Source organism: Selaginella moellendorffii, unplaced genomic scaffold (assembly GCF_000143415.4).
Source record: "Selaginella moellendorffii unplaced genomic scaffold, v1.0 SELMOscaffold_10, whole genome shotgun sequence".
NCBI classification, from domain to species: domain Eukaryota; kingdom Viridiplantae; phylum Streptophyta; class Lycopodiopsida; order Selaginellales; family Selaginellaceae; genus Selaginella; species Selaginella moellendorffii.
Genome location: NW_003314271.1, coordinates 1978606 through 1995907, shown reverse-complemented (window position 1 = coordinate 1995907; position 17302 = coordinate 1978606). Strand labels below are relative to the sequence as shown.

At 41.5% G+C, this 17302-nt stretch overlaps 5 protein-coding genes across 6 annotated transcripts; 2 read left to right on the top strand and 3 right to left on the bottom strand.

The window, feature by feature from the left end:
• Nucleotides 1-1607: 1607 nt before the first annotated feature.
• On the bottom strand, nucleotides 1608-5716 carry LOC9650325 (putative GTP diphosphokinase RSH1, chloroplastic). Of its 2 annotated transcripts, none has more exons than XM_002968190.2 (23): nucleotides 5399-5716; nucleotides 5171-5334; nucleotides 5025-5114; nucleotides 4905-4970; nucleotides 4765-4857; nucleotides 4583-4714; nucleotides 4422-4523; nucleotides 4285-4362; nucleotides 4162-4233; nucleotides 3995-4102; nucleotides 3851-3948; nucleotides 3750-3798; nucleotides 3642-3701; nucleotides 3533-3589; nucleotides 3385-3486; nucleotides 3195-3332; nucleotides 2999-3130; nucleotides 2857-2943; nucleotides 2738-2809; nucleotides 2123-2681; nucleotides 2007-2068; nucleotides 1882-1950; nucleotides 1608-1825 (listed from the first exon to the last, which is right to left on the bottom strand). In XM_002968190.2, the coding sequence occupies exons 1-23, from the start codon at nucleotides 5421-5423 to the stop codon at nucleotides 1712-1714; spliced, it is 2529 nt and encodes an 842-aa protein (XP_002968236.2). In that variant the 5' UTR covers nucleotides 5424-5716; the 3' UTR covers nucleotides 1608-1711. The 2 variants fall into 2 exon arrangements, with proteins under 2 accessions (XP_002968236.2, XP_024529147.1); XM_024673379.1 differs by having other exon boundaries at nucleotides 5025-5111.
• A 259-nt stretch (nucleotides 5717-5975) lies between these two features.
• On the top strand, nucleotides 5976-7501 carry LOC9631411 (ribokinase). Its single transcript, XM_024673484.1, has 5 exons — nucleotides 5976-6219; nucleotides 6340-6624; nucleotides 6708-6893; nucleotides 6972-7167; nucleotides 7237-7501. Exons 1-5 carry the CDS (start codon nucleotides 6022-6024, stop codon nucleotides 7335-7337), a joined length of 966 nt encoding a protein of 321 aa, XP_024529252.1. The 5' UTR covers nucleotides 5976-6021; the 3' UTR covers nucleotides 7338-7501.
• On the bottom strand, nucleotides 7408-8169 carry LOC9631410 (selenoprotein F). The gene is made up of 4 exons (XM_002968189.2): nucleotides 7985-8169; nucleotides 7870-7928; nucleotides 7634-7815; nucleotides 7408-7564 (listed from the first exon to the last, which is right to left on the bottom strand). Exons 1-4 carry the CDS (start codon nucleotides 8127-8129, stop codon nucleotides 7489-7491), a joined length of 462 nt encoding a protein of 153 aa, XP_002968235.1. The 5' UTR covers nucleotides 8130-8169; the 3' UTR covers nucleotides 7408-7488.
• An 815-nt stretch (nucleotides 8170-8984) lies between these two features.
• Nucleotides 8985-10049, top strand: LOC112345735 (galactoside 2-alpha-L-fucosyltransferase-like). Its single transcript, XM_024673027.1, has one exon. The coding sequence runs from the start codon at nucleotides 8985-8987 to the stop codon at nucleotides 10002-10004; it is 1020 nt and encodes a 339-aa protein (XP_024528795.1). The 3' UTR covers nucleotides 10005-10049.
• A 5727-nt stretch (nucleotides 10050-15776) lies between these two features.
• LOC9650324 (probable sugar phosphate/phosphate translocator At3g17430) lies at nucleotides 15777-17296 on the bottom strand. Its single transcript, XM_024673229.1, has 8 exons — nucleotides 17214-17296; nucleotides 17134-17165; nucleotides 17026-17076; nucleotides 16913-16974; nucleotides 16598-16859; nucleotides 16279-16544; nucleotides 16130-16221; nucleotides 15777-16069 (listed from the first exon to the last, which is right to left on the bottom strand). The coding sequence occupies exons 1-8, from the start codon at nucleotides 17268-17270 to the stop codon at nucleotides 15926-15928; spliced, it is 966 nt and encodes a 321-aa protein (XP_024528997.1). The 5' UTR covers nucleotides 17271-17296; the 3' UTR covers nucleotides 15777-15925.
• Between the last annotated feature and the right edge of the window lie 6 nt (nucleotides 17297-17302).

Below are 17302 nucleotides of genomic sequence, written 5' to 3'. Positions count from 1 at the left end.
GTATTTTGGCCACTGTGAAATAAACAAAAGATTCACACTATTCAACCTCCCTAACACACAGCTCAACACTTAAGAAAAATTAATAAAAAAGTTTACACTCTCAAAGTAATACATAAATATTGTAGTAGCAATAATAAAATGAAAGCTTTCAACAGCATTCTCGACCAGAGCCATACACTCAACCTAAAACTCTGGCCAAAGTGACTTAACCCTTGCAACAAAGGAATATTTAATGCTAGAACTGATCAAAGATAGAAACACTCAACTCAACACTAGATTGAGAATGATAATTATAAAAGTCACAAATGATTGATATACCATGAAAAATAAACATTGCAAATAAGGAAGAAACACTAGAAATATAAAAAGGTGGCTCAAGTTAAGAAATAAAAAGAAGGTTGGGAAAGAATAGAAGATAAAGAGGGAGGATTAAATAGCAAATTGAAAGATTAACACTTACTCTATGAAATCTCTATTTTGTCTCCAAAACTATCTTTATAATAATCAAGTTTATCATCACAATCTAGAAAAACTATCTTTATAATAATCAAGTTTATCATCACAATCTAGAAAAACTATCTTTATAATAATCAAGTTTATCATCACAATCTAGAAAAACTATCTTTATAATAATCAAGTTTATCATCACAATCTAGAATCCACTTGAGCTTGTACATATTGTCTTCTTATAAACTTGATTTTTGAATATTCTCTAAAAACTGGATTACATCATTCATAGTTTGTCAATCAATGTCATGATCACATTCCACATCAACAAGAGATGGCAAAACACCAAGAATAGGACAAACCATGTAATCATGTCTTATAAAAACTAGAGATGGCAATACACCAAAGATGGGTGCAACATTAATATGATCACACCCCACAATACCAAAAACTTGATCTAATGGAGTAACATCAACAACCTTAAATGACATACTTTTTGATTAATGATAGTATGGCATGGCAAAAAACAAGAATGCAATGAAAATCAAAAGAAAAAACAAATTTAAGCATAACAATAGTTAAAATTCTAGATTTTGCAAAAAAGTAATATAGATCTAAATTTAAAAGAGAATGAAGAAATAAGAACAAAAAGGAATACTAGAGTAAAATATTGTCAAAAAGTTTTACCCTTCAAGGATAAATTATAATGTTCCTCACCTCCACCAATTAAATATATTAGGTTTAAACCCTTATTTATATAAAAGAATGGATGGACCAAATTTAATCCTAAATAGACTTGCTAGGATGGTAGTGAATGTACCTAGAATATGCTTAGATATTCTAGAATATTCTACCATCTAATGGTTGTTATTCATTTAGATTAATCTTGTATTTATAATTTATAAATATATTTATGATTATACTTTCTTAAACACTTTTTAATATTTTTTTTATTCTACCATCTAATGGTTGATATGCAATAAGATTAATCTTGTGTTTATAAATTATAAACATATTTATAATTATAAGTTTTTATTTGATCAATTGGATTAATAAGTAAGAATAACACTACTATTAAACAAACCAAACATTGCTACATGCAACGCATAACAAATTATTATATACATATATTTATAAACCTTACAAAATGTTTATAAATATAGATGTTTTAAAATAAAGATATATTTAAGACCTTATTAGCAGAAGAGTGTCACTAACTAGTTTTTAGTAGAGAAGCAGTGAAATTGTCATTAGAAACCTCACTCTAAGCATTATATTGCAAGTCGATACGTTGCCTCGTATCTGGAGGTTGCCAGCAGCAACCGATGGACCAATTCAAGATCCCATCGATCATATCCATACTGGAGCATGCTTCCCACTAGCCAAAACAAAGGCATGAAGTATGAGCCAGTAATTGGTATTTCTCAAACTTACCAGATTATCCGTGCTACCTTCAATGTGGAAGAGCATCGTCCCTAATCCCTTCACCCCATCTGTTTCAGCCTAACGACAGACAATGTGTGATAATATGCGAGAAACTCCAGGCTCTTAAGTCTTACCACACAGGCGCAAATTAAGATCCCAGCTCCGCCTAAAGCTCCTGTTACTTCCGCAAGAATGTCTGATAAACACCTCTTCTTAGCGGAGAAAAAGCAAGGACAGGAAAACAGCTTACTTCTTCGATCCATGCAGCAAATGCTGAACCATTGCACAGAGCTTCCCAGGCATTGCCAGTTCTTTAGCCTGCCAATCAACCAGTCTTCTCGACTTCGGCTGGCGTCCGTTACGTTGTTAATGTAAGTATACGTTCTCTGGCTGTCCGAGGCAGCACTCCCAATAACGCAAGTCCCTCGTCCCAGTTTACCGGCTAGCTCGCCCCTCTTGGCGTGCTTCCCGTTGATCATCCGTCCACCGTACATCATAGCGTCTTGGACTGGCAGCAACTTGGCAGCGTAGGGATTCGAAGTAGCCAGATCGTTCATGCTGAAGTGTCCACTAAAACCGGCCATAGCCCGATCCCGATCCTTGTCCTCGTCAGTCACTGGATGTCCTTCCCCGCTAGTAAGCTCTTCGGAGTTGGAAAGGAACTTTTTAACAGCGTCAGCTGTCAGCTCTATCGCGGATAGAAGTGCCTGTTCCTTCAGAAACTTCGTCAGCTTGTGTCTGGCGCTTCTCGTCCTCGCAAAATGCAGCCACCGCTTGTGCCGTAAGAATTGCTTCTTGTTTGATATGCCCTGACGTTGCAAGCAACGAAACGTTGAAGAGGCGAGATAAAAGTGAACTTTATTACCTCATATGTCAAAATCTCCACCACCTCGGCATTTGATAAAACGTGTGTTGGCGATACAAGGTTGCCATTGACCTGACAAAACAAATACATGAATTGATAGACAGTAAGATTTAGCTTACCTTTGCTCCAACCATCTTGTTGCCAACATCCGCATGCAATTGGTACGCGTAGTCCACAACTGTTGCGCCTCTTGGAAGATTTTTGATCTGCGCAAAGCCAAACCTTAGCAACGTGATGATGGTTACTAACTATCCAGCTAACCTCTCCCTTTGGAGTAAATACAAAAACTCGGCTCCCCAGTAGATCAACAGTCACAGTGTCAACAAACTCCCTTGAGGTCATATTACCAACAAATTCTTCTTGCCATTGTCGGATAGAGTTCAGCCAGCTAACCTGAGAAAGAAACAGTTAAGTATACTTCAGGAAAGAGAAGATCTGCGTCCCTACACTTCTATACCCTGCGAGCAAGATCTGCAGCATTCAAACAGTTAGATTGTTGCCTTGAACCATTTATAGCTGGTGTTAAGGCTATGCTTCCACTGAAGTGCACGGCAATGCCATACTGCGCAATTTTGTCCATTTTGTCTGTTCTAATCTGCAAACAAAAGTTTTTAAGAAAATAGACCAACATAGCAACTATTAAGCACCTGAATTTCCAGTGGGAAAAATGTCTTTGAACCAAATGGGATGACTTTAGTGTGTAGACTTTGGTAGCCATTGGGTTTTGGGGTAGCAATGTAGTCTTTCATCTGAGCACGAATTTTAAGTTCAGTGGCATTACAAAGAAAAACTTACGGTTTGCGGTACAGGAGACCATAATGTGTGTACCAGTCCGAGAACATGATAGCAGACCTGCAGCAATCATTTCAAGTTACCAAAAACAAACCGATAATAGACACGATACTTGTTTGGCACTGCACAGACGATCGATGGAATCCTGCTTCGGCTGCAGCACAATCCTCACCTGTAACACAGTGGAAATTCAGGTGGCATAACCGGTAAATATTACTACCTGAGCAACGTCTCCAGCTTCTTCTAGATTTTTCTTTTTCTTGTATATGCTGCATGCAAACCCGCTCCTTCACAATTCCAATACGTATTTTGAAACAATACCTATACAGGTCTTTACATAAAGTAAAAATGTTGACACCATCAATTACATGAGAAAGAAATTGATCGCTTTGCACAGACTTTACCAACGCATTTTTGGCCTGTCCACAACGTGTCAAGAACACAACAAAGACAAAACAAACTTACCTGCAAAATCAGATCGCTTTGACTTTTAAAATGCTTCTCGACTTTTTTTTTCATGTCAATATAATCTGCAGGATACGCATACATAAAAGATAGCTCTTCCAGTTCTGACTGAATGAAAAAAGAGCACGTCATTGTTAGGACCAAGACCAAAAAGTGCATTTCAGTACCTTGATTTTATGTATACCTAGCAATCTAGCCAATGGTGCAAAAACCTGAAGCGTTTCAAGAGCAATATGCCTCTGAAGAAATAAGTGTTAGCACCGTGAGCTCGCTTAAAGTGGACGCCTAACTTGTTTGTGTTCTGGCATGAACGACAACGTGCGCATATTGTGCAGTCTGTCAGCAAGCTTCACAACGATCACGCGCACCTAAAATAAATAAAAGCAGTGATGAGATGACAAGGATTAAAAAAAATCAAGTACAGAACCTCCTCTGTCATTGCAAGAAACATCTGTCGCAAATCGTCCGCCTGAGCATCCTGTACTGCGGCCTGAGAATCAGAAAATTGAATCTTTCCCAGCTTAGAAACCTGCAGATTTGAATCAGTTGTATTTGTATTCTTTTCAAAAGATGTTTCCTGCGACGTACCTTCGTTTCACCTTCGACGATCCTGCGGACATTAAAACCAAACTCTTCCTCTAGCTTTTCAAAAGTTACAAAGTCCGTGTCCTCCACAGTGTCGTGAAGAAGTCCAGCCGCAATAGTTTCCCAATCCATTTCCTAGGCATGTACGTAAGCGTGAAGCTAAAAACGGCTTCTGAACTACTTACAAGCTCGCCAAGTATGCGTCCGACCTCAACCGGATGGATGATATAAGGCTCACCACTCCGCCGTTTTTGCCCGTCGTGTGCATCGAAAGCCAACTGCGAAAGTACTGAGCCAAAAGAAAAATCCGTGCATATCTTCGTACCTTCAGAGCTTCTTTCACCCTGTTAAGTTCTCCTTGCGAAAGGTAAGAGATGCTAGTCCGCAGTTTCTGGTGGCGTGAGAAATCAAGAACTAGATACAAGAAAAATCAGAAAGAACTTACATCCCATAGTGAACTGAATCCATATTCCTCGGAGGTATCCGATCCATTGTGAACACGACAGCTCCGCAGCCTTTTATAAGCGGAAGACTTCTACGAGAGCACGCTTTTCTCAGAGATAGAAGAGATTGATGGGAAACTTTACGCACCTGTAGAATAGCAGCTGTTCGAAGAAATCCCCTTTTCGACTTAATTTCAGTCTGGAGATGAGAATCAGCGGTGTTGGCTAGAGTGCCAGTGAGTTGCCGGGGCGCAATCCATGCAGAGATTGTACAGCAACACCTTCTACAGCTCGGAGCTGCCTCCACCAATGCTGAGGACAAGAAAATCCAATGCAGTGAGCGCTAGCTCATCGACGAGAGCGCCATTCCTCGAACCTGGATAGTGAGCCGCGCATGCCATATCGCTGCGATCGATGTGGATTCCAATTCCTCGTCACGGTGGAACCGGCGGCCATGCAAGCAGATTTTCCTCCAAAATCTCCATGCCTGCTACACAATTCGCGAAATGCGATGCCCGGACACTGCCCGCGCGCTGCCAATCGCTCGAAAATCCCTAATCGCTCCCTCTCCTCGGCATGCACTGCAGCGCCAGGCAAAACAAAATCCAAAACCCTAAGTAGCGCTTCTCTGTTCTAGGTCGAGCACGAAGGACGTGTGTGTGTGGACTGCCCAAGCATGGCCATAGGCACACGTAGATATTTGCAAGGAGCGTGTGGACTGTGGAGTATGGTGTTCGATCCCTGCCCATGGCAAACCATGAATTTAGCATATTCCACCGCAAATAGCGGTAGTATCTCCGCATATTCTATCATATGATTCAAGTGGAGTGAGGTGTTCGATACCTCATATAGATAAGTTTTTTGCAATTTGCATATTCCACCGCAAATTCTCGCGGTGGTATATTCTGCGGGCCATTTGGCATATTCCACACATGATTCAACCCCTTCTTCCTCGCGTATTAAAAGCCTAGCTAGGAACAACGAGACAATTAGATTGATATGGGCGAGCTTCTACTGGCGCGGCCGCTGGTCGTGGTGGGATCGGCGAATGCGGACATGTATGTGGAGCTGGATCGAATGCCAAAGGAGGGCGAGACGCTGGCTGCGAGGAATGGACAAACTTTACCAGGAGGAAAGGGAGCGAATCAAGCCGCTTGCGCTGCTCGCCTCTCCTTCCCAACGTTCTTCGTTGGCCAGGTATGAGAAAGCGATCTAGATCTTCGGGAAACTCTAGCTCCTCACGAGGATAAGATCAAAGTTCCTGGAAAGGAAGTACAATAAAAAAAAAGGATTGAACACTGTGTCTCGATCTTACAGGTCGGGAAAGATGGAAATGCGACGATGTTGAGAGATGCACTACAGACCTCTGGAGTTCGCCTCGACTATCTCAACACAGTCTCTGGGCCAACAGGTCATGCCATCGTCATGCTCCAGCCGAATGGACTAAACTCCATCGTCATTGTTGGAGGCGCGAACACTGCGTGGAAGAAGCGGACGGGATCGTCGACCATTCCCGTCCAGGCCGAGGAAACCATTCGAAAAGCCGGCGCTCTTCTCCTGCAGAGAGAAATCCCAGACGATGTCAACATCGAAGCCGCAAAGGTACTCAAAGTTGAATTTTTACCGAGTTTCTCTTCCTTGGTCGTCGTTGCGAAGCTCGCTCACACTTCGGTTGCCTTTTTCGGATTGCAAGAGAAGCGGACATTCCCGTCATCATGGACGCAGGAGGCTTCGATTCGCCCATTCCGGAAGAACTTCTCAAGTATATCACGGTTTTGAGTCCAAACGAGACGGAGCTTGCTCGTCTCACGAGCATGCCGACGGAGACAACGCAGGAAGTCGTCCGTGCTGCAAACAAGTGCCTCGACATGGTGAGAAGAGAGAGAGAGAGAGAGAGAGAGAGAGAGAGAAAGGAAAAGATCAAACTAAGAAACAAACCTTTGTGACAGGGAGTGAAACAAGTTCTGGTGAAGCGAGGAGTTCAAGGCTCTATGCTTGCAAAAGCTGACGAGAGTCCCATTCTCCAACCAGCAATTCCAGCCCCGGCTGTTGTCGACACTACAGGCGCTGGAGATACTTTCACTGCTGCCTTCACGGTCGCAATTCTCGAAGGCAAAGAGCCAGCCGAGGCCTTGAGATTTGCAGGTATTGGGAAATCAGTCTTTCGCGTTTTGTTTTTCGACCATCTTGTTCTTGCTGTTGTTTTCTTCTCAGCTGCTGCTGCATCAGTGTGCGTGAGAGCAAAAGGAGCGATTCCAAGTATGCCGAATCGGAAAGCTGTGGATGAAGTCTTAAAACACGAACAGTACGTGTAAACGAGCCAAAACAATTCGAAAGAGCTCACAAGCAACAACCAGGAACACTTGAAATGAAAAACAACTCACATGTTTCACCGCAGCTTTAGATTCACAGAGAACTCCTGTCGAAAATCTCATTACCAAAAAATGTCTTCTAAGTGATATCGGATTAGATCTCGGTATGCTTCGGTTTCACTTTTTGTTCTAAGAACTGCTCGATATGCTCCGTTTTCCAATTGTCAATCCTACAAGGCAAGACGAACGAAAACAAGCCGATAAGAATGGGTTTTTCTTTTTCTCTCATCGACACAAACCTGACTGTTTCCTTCTCGTTACCATCCTCGTCAAGAAGTATGAGCTTGGGCGACGCATTGAATCGATATTGAGCTTGGACGGCCGGGAATTTCTCCAGCTTGCTCTCGATAAAGGTCTGGACGTGGGGGTAAAACATGAGCTTCCTCATACAAACTTCCAAACGAGCTCCAGAGAAAGTAAGCTACAAAATAAAAAAAGAAAAATTAACAGGATTCATTCCAGAAGAACCCTATACCTTGCTGAGCGACTCCTCGTTCTCTTCAGCGCAGCATTTTCGACAGTCCAATTCCAGCTCTTTGAATCGAATCAAATGAATTCACCAATCATGGAAGAACAGCAACAAATTTTACCTTGATCCTTGACGATTTCGGCGAAGGCATCGCAGTCGGAGCAAAGCGCGAGGCCAGTGAACCCTAATTCCTCACACGTCTTGTCGGCACGGCCACACAATGCGACGGCGCCGAGCACCGCAAGCACCAAAAAATGGAGCTCCATGACCTTTTTCCCGAAGCGACTCTGCTAAACTCCTAGTAATCTTATCCAAATAAACAACAAAAACGATTGCACTGCCCGGGAATCGAACCCGGTCTGTTCCGTGGCAGGGAACTATTCTACCGCTAGACCAACAGTGTTTTAGTAAAATGTTAACCATTTATCAAACTGATATGTTTTTCTAGCCTCATAAGCATCGTTTCGGGCTGAGCGAGCTTCTCTTCTTCCTTTCTGACACGTTCATCTTTTCTTTGTTGATCAACCCTGTCCGCTGGTCCTATCTATCTACTATCTATCTATATGTCAAAATAAGAATATCTCACCCGATTTGGTTTGGTTACTTAATTTGGTTTGAAAAAAAAGAGGGTGGATCTTATGAAGCAAATGAAAGGAAGATTGCTTATATTTATTGTATTTTGTGTGTTCATCTTTGCTCTTTACTTCCCTGTGTTTGATTTGATATTGAAAAAGCAAAAGTTTTTGCAATACCTTCGCCAAAATCATCAACAATTTGATCACACAACTTTTAATGGTTTACTTCTTGTTAAAGAAAGGGATGATCATTGCAAGTCCCGTCTCGAACAGCACCGCTATCGGAGGAAAAGCTCACAATATGTGCCATCACCATACCTTCTCAAAAGGCTTCGAGCATATGAAGAACTCCATGCTCATTGTACTCATGACTATGTTGAAGCTTTCCATCATTTTAGAAGTAATGCTAGTGATTCCCGGTGCAAGTTTATAGTGTGGAAAAGTTATAGTGGTCTCGGAAACAAGATTATCTCCATCACTGCTACTTTTGCCTATGCTCTATTGACAAATAGAGTTTTGCTGATTGAGCCAGGGCCAGAGAATTACATGGCACAACTATTTTGCGAGCCTTTTCCTACCAGTTCTTGGTTTCTCTCCACAGATTTTCCAATTTATTTGTTCAATCATGCCAAGCATAGACTTCAGTTTGATAATTGTAAGGGTGATCTCAAAGTTCAAGGGTATGGTCTGATTGAAATTATTGATAGTTTTGATGGTCTTGGAGATAAGTTTTTCTGTGAGCACGAGCAGCAGATGTTAAGTGAGAAAATCCCATGGTTGGCAATCGTTGTTAATCTTTATTTCATTCCAAGCTTGTACAACGTTCCAAGTTTCAAGTTAGAACTAGATATGTTATTTCCAGAGCAAGAGACTGTGTTTCACCACCTTGGAAGGTATTTGTTTCATCCCTCAAATCAAGTTTGGAGTAGAACGGTGAGAATTTATGAGGATTACATAGCTAATGCAAGTAAAGTGGTTGGTATTCAAATGAGATTGCTAGAGCACCTTGGATCTAATGGTCATGAACATTTTCTAAACAAGATGATCGACTGTGCTCAAGACAATGGCCTCCTTCCAAAATCCATCAAGTCCAACAATTCAACTCAAGCTTCTAGAATTCCCACACAATTCATTACTGCTATAGTGACTTCACTTGATGGGATGTACTTTAAGAGGTTGAGAGAACTCTACTTGAATTCTGCAGAAGATGGATCATTAGTTCGAGTTTTCACTCCAAGCCAAGAGAATGAGCAAAAGGTTGACAATCAAGAGCATGAAGAGAAAGCACTTGCAGAGATGTTTTTGCTTTCTTTCTGTGATGAGCTAATAACAAGTCCTGGATCAACTTTTGGATATGTTGGCCACGGCCTTGCAGGAATAAAGCCTTGGATCCTAGATAACAAGAAGAACTGCTCTAAGATGGTGTCACTTGAGCCTTGCTTCCATGCGAAAGTTACATATGGATGTAAGTGTATGCCTCCAAAGGATGCTCTTAGTGTTCAACATAATATTCAAAGCTGCCAAGATGTTACTTGGGGAATTCAGTTAAAATCAATAATATTGTAATTTTTTCCACTTCAAAATAATATAACACATTTTTTTTATTCTATGGCCAAAAGTAATATCATTTTTTAATTCATAAAACTTAAAAGCAATACCAAATCTTATGAAATAGAGGTGTTGCTCATCATCTAATTTTCCATTGTATAAACTATTGAATTTGTAAAATATGTAGAGCTAGAGGCTTTACAAGGGACAAGATATTACATTATAATATTTATTGCTATTGACTCTAGAGCAACAGTTGGTCCAATTGATTGATGCTATGTGCTTGCAATTGAACAACCAAACTCAATTGATGGTGGCATTCACGGCACGTGGTCCAACTCCTCCTACTTTTGGTGCCAATCCTCGTGTTCGATCGGAGTTCTTTCGTGGGCATCTTAGGGATGATGTGTATTATTGGTTCGATCATTTCACGGTGATTGCCACATATCATCCTTGAGATGATGCTTGACGTTTGCGTGAGTTTCCCACATGTCTCCAAGGGATGGCATTGCAGTGGTACAATGGATTGAGTGTGGCCACTCGTGGGGATTGGAGTGTTCTTCTGGACGTCTTCAAACACGCCTTCGGACATGCCGACGATTGTGATGATGCCTTCCAACAATTGCATCGTCTTCGCCAAAGGCCATCTGAGTCAGTGATGCAATTTGGCATTCATTTCCGAAGTCTTTTGCTTCGTGTGGAGCCCAATATGTCGGAGCGGATCAAGCTAGGAATGTTGTGGCCAGCACTTCGTCAAGATCTTGTCGGCTTTGTGCATGCACTTGCTCTTGCCACCCTTAACGATGCTCTTCGCTTGGCACAACGTTATGAGACGTCGCCTCTTCCACTTCTTGCTGCACGTCCTTCCGCTCCACTTCTTATGAGTGATGGTCCTGTTCCAATGGAGGTTGATGCTGCTGCTGCTCGTGTCCAAGGACAAGGGCGAGGACGTGGACGTGGCCGTGATGTTCGTTGTTAGGCGTGTGATGAAGTTGGTCATACTTATCGGCGTTCTCGGCACTTTCCGGATTGGCAACCTCCATTTCCTGGGTGGAGACCTTGGTGTCAGCAACGTCTTGTTAGTGCTGCTGCAGTGGAAGGTTTGGATACCGAGGTGCATCCGGGAAATGAGGAGTCGCGCGAGTAATGGAGGGACCTTGCGTGAATAAGTTAGTGACCCCTCCATCTTTCTTTCGGGAATATTATCAAGGGGTTCACTTGGCACCGGTTCATCCAGTGTTTACTTTCCAAGCTTGTTTTTATAACAAGAGGTCTCCTATTATTCTCTCTGTGTTGGTTGATATAGGTTCGAGTTTATCTTCTATTGCTCGACCTGTTGCCACACATTGTCATCTACACTTGCGTCGTGCAGCAAATCTAGTTTTCATTCTTTATGGCAACGGCCGTACACATGCATGTGCACGAGATGAGGCGGACCTAGTTGTGTGTGTGGGCGATCTCGAGCTTAAGTTGCAGTCATTGCAGGTGGTGCCGAGTCAAGCTTTTGACCTCATTCTTGGTATGGATTGGTTGTAGCACAATCACGCAAAGTGTGACTTTGAGGCTTCTCCCCCTTGTCTCATATTTTCTTATGTTTCATCCATTCCTCTCACTTTCGTACCTCTTCGTCCCTCTACTTCTACCTTTGCTTCCATTACTTTTGTTCCCCCACTATTTCCTCCTATGTTTCCATCTTTTTCTGCTCTTCCCTTTTCCAATCCCTCCGATGATCTTTGTGTTGCAGCTGTTGACCAGTTCATGAAGGAGTATTCTGATCTCTTTGAATTTAACATATCGTCTGGGGCCAAGATTGCCACATGTCATCTGATTCCCACCAGGGATGCTTGTCCAATCAAGGTTCTTGTTCATCGTCGGTCACTCAAGGAGATCAAGATTTTACATGCAAACATCAAGGAGATGTTGGAGAAGGGTGTTATTCAGAAGTCGTGGAGTCCTTGGGCATGTGAACCTCATCTTGTGATGAAGCCTGATGGGAGTATTAGTTTCTGCATCGAATATCGTCTGTTAAATGAAGTGACGATCCCGGATGTGTACCCTCTTCCTCACACTGTTGATCTCTTGGATCGTCTAGAACGAAGTCGTTAGTTCACCAAGCTAGATCTTGCTTCTGGGTATTGGCAAGTACCGATGGCCGAAGAAGATATTCCTAAGACTATTTTTCGTACACCATTTGGTTTGTACGAGTTCTTAGTGATGCCATTTGGTTTGAACAATGCTCTAGCAACTTTCCAGCGAATGATGGACGAGGTTCTTTGTGATATGCCAGAGATGATTACTGACTTCATTGATGATGTCTTGATTCACTCGGAGGGGACGTGGGAAGAGCACGTTCATGATGTTTGTAAAGTGTTAGATCGGCTACACGATGTTGGTTTAAAGCTGAAGTGGTAAGTGCGTGTTTGGGTCCAAGGATACAACTTATCTTAGGTACCGTATTTCTTTGGTCGTACTATTCGATGGGCTTTGAAACTTCAGATATATGATTTTGATGTTGTTTATTGCCCAGGGAGTTTTATGGCTGATGCTGATGCCCTTTCTCGAGCTCCTCTTTCTTCTCTATACTCTTCTCATGTTTCTGATGAGCCTGTTGTTCCAGCCTCTGTGGATTTTCTAGACGAGGATTTCGTGTCGTCGGCGGTTGTTGTACTTGATGTTCAGTGTCCACAAGGCACAGAGCAAGATCTACCTTCTCTTGATGAGGTTCGCGAGGCTCAAAATATTGAGCTATGGATTCGCAGGCTTCGAGATGGGTTTGAGAATCCTGCATCACTTGTTGATGACTTGCCTTTCCGGCATTTACATTCTCAATATCGCCTTGAAGACGGCCTTTTTTATTTTGTGGGGATGGATCTTGATGATCATTTACGGCTGGTGGTGCCTTCTATCTTTATTCCGCGGTTTCTCCATGCCTACCATGATTCTCTTGTTCTAGGAGGGCATATGGGACATCGTCGTGTAACCGAGAAGTTGCGCAGGTCTTTCTATTGGCCAGAGATGCGACGTGATATTATCCAGTATGTGTGTAGCTATGTTTGGTGCTAAGCTCGTAATACTCCCCCTCGGGCTGTGGAAGGACAGTTGAAGTCAATTTCAGTTTCCCGTCCATTTGAGTTGGTGGCATTTGATCTTATGGGACCTTTTCCACGGTCGACTGCTGGCAATGAATATGTTATTGTAGCTTCTGACTACTTGACTCGTTGGGTGGAAATTGGTGCTCTTGCTAGTGCCTCTGCAACTGCTATTGGATACTTCCTCCTCAATCGTGTGGTGTTCCAGCATTTTTGTCCAGAGCGGATTCTTTCGGATAATGGTCCTGCATTTATGGCTGAGGCATTTCATGTTTTGACGTCTCGGTTGGGGATACGCCACACTTTCACCAGTGCTTATCATCCACAATCAAACGGTCTAGTGGAATGGCTTGTTCGGACATTCAAGGGGATGATTGTGAAGTATGTGAACTTTCAGCATTCAAATTGGGATGGTTATTTGCCATGTCTTCGGTATGCATATGTCACAGGGGTGTAGAGTTCTGTTGGTGCTTCACCATATAAACTCTTATATGGTCATAATCCAATATTACCAATGGAGCTGGGTTTACCTTCGCGATTGCCACGAACTGCTGATGCTAAGTCATGGGATCAGTATTTGACGAGCATCCTTCCACTTGTCTGAGCAAAGTCTGCCGAACACTTAGGCCGTGTACAAGTGGGAAAACAACAGTGGTACAACTCCCATCATGGTCCTCCTACGGAGTATAAAGTGGATGATTTGGTGTTAGTCCGTTTTCCCCATCTTACGGTATGTGGTTTATCTAAGGGGCTCCTTGCGCAGTGGAAAGGGCCGTATTAGGTGTTGCGGCAAGTTGGACCATAAGTTTATGAGGTTTGGCATGACGTCCAGCAAACCGATCCTCCAAAGATTGTGCATGTGCAATGGTTGAAACGCTTCATACAAAGGGATCAGGAGTAGTTAATACCACCTACAGATCCGCTAATGCCTCCTCCTGACGTTCCTCCAGATCTCGGCCCGTCTACAAGAGAACCCTGATGGTCTTCCATTATTCCGAGAGGAGGGGATGATGTGAGGGCCAAGTGTATGGCTACGATGTTGTATACTAATATTCGCATAGTGGGATTTTGGTAGCTGTCGGATTGGTTTCAATCCGGACCACTCACTCCTATATATAAGCTAGGGTTTTTTGGGTTAATAGATATGCACATTTCTGTATTCCCTTTCCATATTCTAAGCACTCACAATTATACTTACTAGTTTACTATTAAATTGTTGATGTCCCTTTTTCCTAATTATGTTTGGTGGCAATTAAACACTGCAAACCATTCACTATGTCATAATAGTTAAAAAAAAATTCTCAACATTGCATTTTTTCTTACTTAACCTCTTAGGACACTTAAGGATTTGTTTCCAGTTTAGGGCTTATGTAAGGTTTATGTAGTAAACTTCATGGGTGGATCACAAAGTTGAGGCATGAATAAAGCCCATAATAGAAAATATTAGTGAGACTTACTAGGGGTGAAAACTTTTTAAACTTAGCAAAGCAAAACATTTGCTATGGAATCAAAAGAATGTATCATGGATGAAAGTAGTGATCTTATGTTACATGGTGTAACAAAGGATAAGAGCAAAAGATAAATTAATGGCTTGGCTTTGTTATGACAGAATATACAAATGGCACACACAATTGTTTTGATCAAAGAGAGAAGGGAGATGTGAGCTCTTTCGTATCAAAATGTTAAGTAATAATGTACTTAGTAACAACTAATTTATATAAAATCTAGGAAAACACTACTAATGTATATATTTTCTTTCTTTCTTTTGCGTGGTTTGGTTATGTTGTGCAATAAAATCACTATTGCATCTCTTAGCCCTTGAATCTTAGGAAAAAAGATTACAAGAACCTATAAATATTTATGTGTATTTTCCTTTTTTTTGAATGAAAGTGCGATTGAAGATCCATAAATTCTAGATAGTATACTATGATAAACCCCTCAAGAATGTATTCTAGAGAAAAACAAACTCTCTCTTTTATATGTAACAACTTTATATCAATGATTTTTTTTTCCTTTCAAACGGTTATATGGTTTTATATAGAATTTTATTTCAAATTTAATAATTTAAAATTATATAACACTTGACATTTACTAGCTAGAAAGCATAGAGTACAAATTTAAAGAAGTGACAAGGATACTTTTTATGCAAATATTTTAGTTTATGTTCTAATAAACATCCCTATTATAGCATGTAGTAAATATTTAAATTGTTAGAACAAGAAGTGTCCTTTAGAACATTTTTATCTATCTAATATGTAAAGAATGTAAAGAATTGTGAAATTATTAAATTTGCCATAACCTTAATATTTTAAAGTTTATAATGTTCATATTAAAGTATAATTGAAACTTGAGTTCAACTCATAAGCTTAACTCTTCAACTTGCGAACTCAAATATAATCCACACTCATAACTTCCAAGTTTTGGAACCAAGATAAACAAACTCTTGCCATGGCATATCTTTAATGTTACAAATAAACTCTTGTACCTCTCTTAGTCCCATGATGTTCCAAGTTTTAGAGAGCTAGACATTTGTCCATGGAAGTGACTGTCTAGAGACTGCACAAAATAAAACTTGTACTGCCCAACTCGTGGGAGACTAGACCAGCAGTGCCCTAGCAATTAAACTTAAATTTATTAATACAAGAAAACGTATTATAATTGCCTGCACATATGTTCCGTAGCTCTAGTTACATAGCTAATATTATACTAATGGAAAATTATGAATCGTGTTATCTTCAAAACTGTCCTGCTAGCAGAAAAGAATTACAGTAGAGCTAACGCTCCATATTTGTACCTGACATCCAAGGAGAAAAAATTTGTTTGCTAGCTCTCGTACCTCTTTCTGTAATGCTATACATCATGGTTCCCACTTTGATTACGCTGAAAACGACTAGAGGGAATGAGAGGGGCCTCCTCGTCTCCAACAGGCATGCTTGCATTGGCTGGAATATCTTTCTCGAGCACGTCGGAGTCTTTCTTATCGAGCCGCCATTCCTGAGAAACATACACGCGTCTTTAGTAAAAGACTTGAGCAACCGGGTCGTGGTTCCAAACCTTTGGCTTGTCTACATCCACAAGAGAAATCTGGTGGACAATGGTTGCGTCCCGCATTTTCAAATAGTTGTACAGCACAACTCCGGAGAGTGCTGAAAACACCGAGTTCCAAAATATTAGCACTGATGCATGATTTGAGACAGCGTTACCAATAGCGTATCCGATGATATTTAATCCCGTGAGCTTGGATTCTGGGAAAAGGATGGTTCCAAGCGCTATCAGCAGCCAGTCTTTCAGGACTCCGGCCACTCTGACAGTGAGAGCCCCTGTCCTCCCAATCACGAGGAAGATTGAGAAGTTCAGCGCCAGAGCACACAGTGCATTCGTAAAAAACACCCAGAAGCTAAATTTCCAGTGTTCAACTTCCATAGCCGGCTTCTCCAAAACAATCCAGGGGAAAAACAAGAACAAAAAACTAAAACAAAAACAGAATTTTACAATCTAAAGGGGAAACCAGAAGTCACATACCTGCATGGGGCGATGTAATATAAACTGGTGATGGGGTTCAATGTCAGGCCCTTCTTTTGCAGAAGTACTTGCGTGAGTACTAGTCGCAGAGCTTCACAGACAATCCCTGTCACTTGGAAGAATGTACCGATGACGTTGAAGTGGATTTCACCGTAAGAAGAAACTGCCACTCCAACGCTGACGAGCAGCATGTTTAGAAACAGATCCCATCTAGCTTTATCCGTTCCGCACGAAACAGCCATCATGAATGTTGCTACAGGCACTAGCAACAAAGAAAGTGTGAGAGCATTATGCAAACGGAAGCTGGAAACTTACTCAAAGCTTTGAGCATCTGGATGAAAGCCACGGAAATGTAGAGATAAGCAGTGTTTCCAAACCTGAAACCATGCAAAAGCTTAGGGAAATGTATAGAAACGTTTATACTATACCAAAGGCTGGAAGCAAAAAACGCGCTTATCGGCACAACGCAAGATATATATCTGCCAAAACAAAAAACCATCCTCAGGAAACGATTGAAACCGCTTGATAATACTCACATATCGAACGTCATTTTGACTGGAGTGACCACCTGAAGAAAAACGCTAGAACATGTATTCCACGGAAAAAAATAGCTCACCTTCAAAACACGCACAAGGAAAAACGTGACAACTCCAGAGAATCCCATGTGTATCATCGTAAGTGAGATGGGATAAGGAAATCCATAGT

What these genes read in the sequence shown, in the direction of transcription:
- LOC9650325 (XM_002968190.2), bottom strand. Translation starts at nt 5,423, where the DNA reads ATGGCATGCGCGGCTCACTATCCAG. An exon ending in TCGTCGAAGGTGAAACGAAG is followed by an intron (nt 4,524 to 4,582) that starts GTACGTCGCAGG and finishes TCAAATCTGCAG; the next exon opens with GTTTCTAAGCTGGGAAAGAT. An exon ending in TTTTCCCACTGGAAATTCAG is followed by an intron (nt 3,333 to 3,384) that starts GTGCTTAATAGT and finishes TTTTGTTTGCAG; the next exon opens with ATTAGAACAGACAAAATGGA.
- LOC9631411 (XM_024673484.1), top strand. Translation starts at nt 6,022, where the DNA reads ATGGGCGAGCTTCTACTGGCGCGGCCGCTGGTCGTGGTGGGATCGGCG. An exon ending in CAACGTTCTTCGTTGGCCAG is followed by an intron (nt 6,220 to 6,339) that starts GTATGAGAAAGC and finishes TCGATCTTACAG; the next exon opens with GTCGGGAAAGATGGAAATGC. An exon ending in TCAACATCGAAGCCGCAAAG is followed by an intron (nt 6,625 to 6,707) that starts GTACTCAAAGTT and finishes TGCCTTTTTCGG; the next exon opens with ATTGCAAGAGAAGCGGACAT.
- LOC9631410 (XM_002968189.2), bottom strand. Translation starts at nt 8,129, where the DNA reads ATGGAGCTCCATTTTTTGGTGCTTGCGGTGCTCGGCGCCGTCGCATTG. An exon ending in CGAAATCGTCAAGGATCAAG is followed by an intron (nt 7,929 to 7,984) that starts GTAAAATTTGTT and finishes TTCGATTCAAAG; the next exon opens with AGCTGGAATTGGACTGTCGA. An exon ending in ACGAGGAGTCGCTCAGCAAG is followed by an intron (nt 7,816 to 7,869) that starts GTATAGGGTTCT and finishes TTTATTTTGTAG; the next exon opens with CTTACTTTCTCTGGAGCTCG.
- LOC112345735 (XM_024673027.1), top strand. Translation starts at nt 8,985, where the DNA reads ATGGCACAACTATTTTGCGAGCCTTTTCCTACCAGTTCTTGGTTTCTC.
- LOC9650324 (XM_024673229.1), bottom strand. Translation starts at nt 17,270, where the DNA reads ATGATACACATGGGATTCTCTGGAGTTGTCACGTTTTTCCTTGTGCGT. An exon ending in GTCAAAATGACGTTCGATAT is followed by an intron (nt 17,077 to 17,133) that starts GTGAGTATTATC and finishes TTGTTTTGGCAG; the next exon opens with ATATATATCTTGCGTTGTGC. An exon ending in TATCATCGGATACGCTATTG is followed by an intron (nt 16,222 to 16,278) that starts GTAACGCTGTCT and finishes CGGTGTTTTCAG; the next exon opens with CACTCTCCGGAGTTGTGCTG.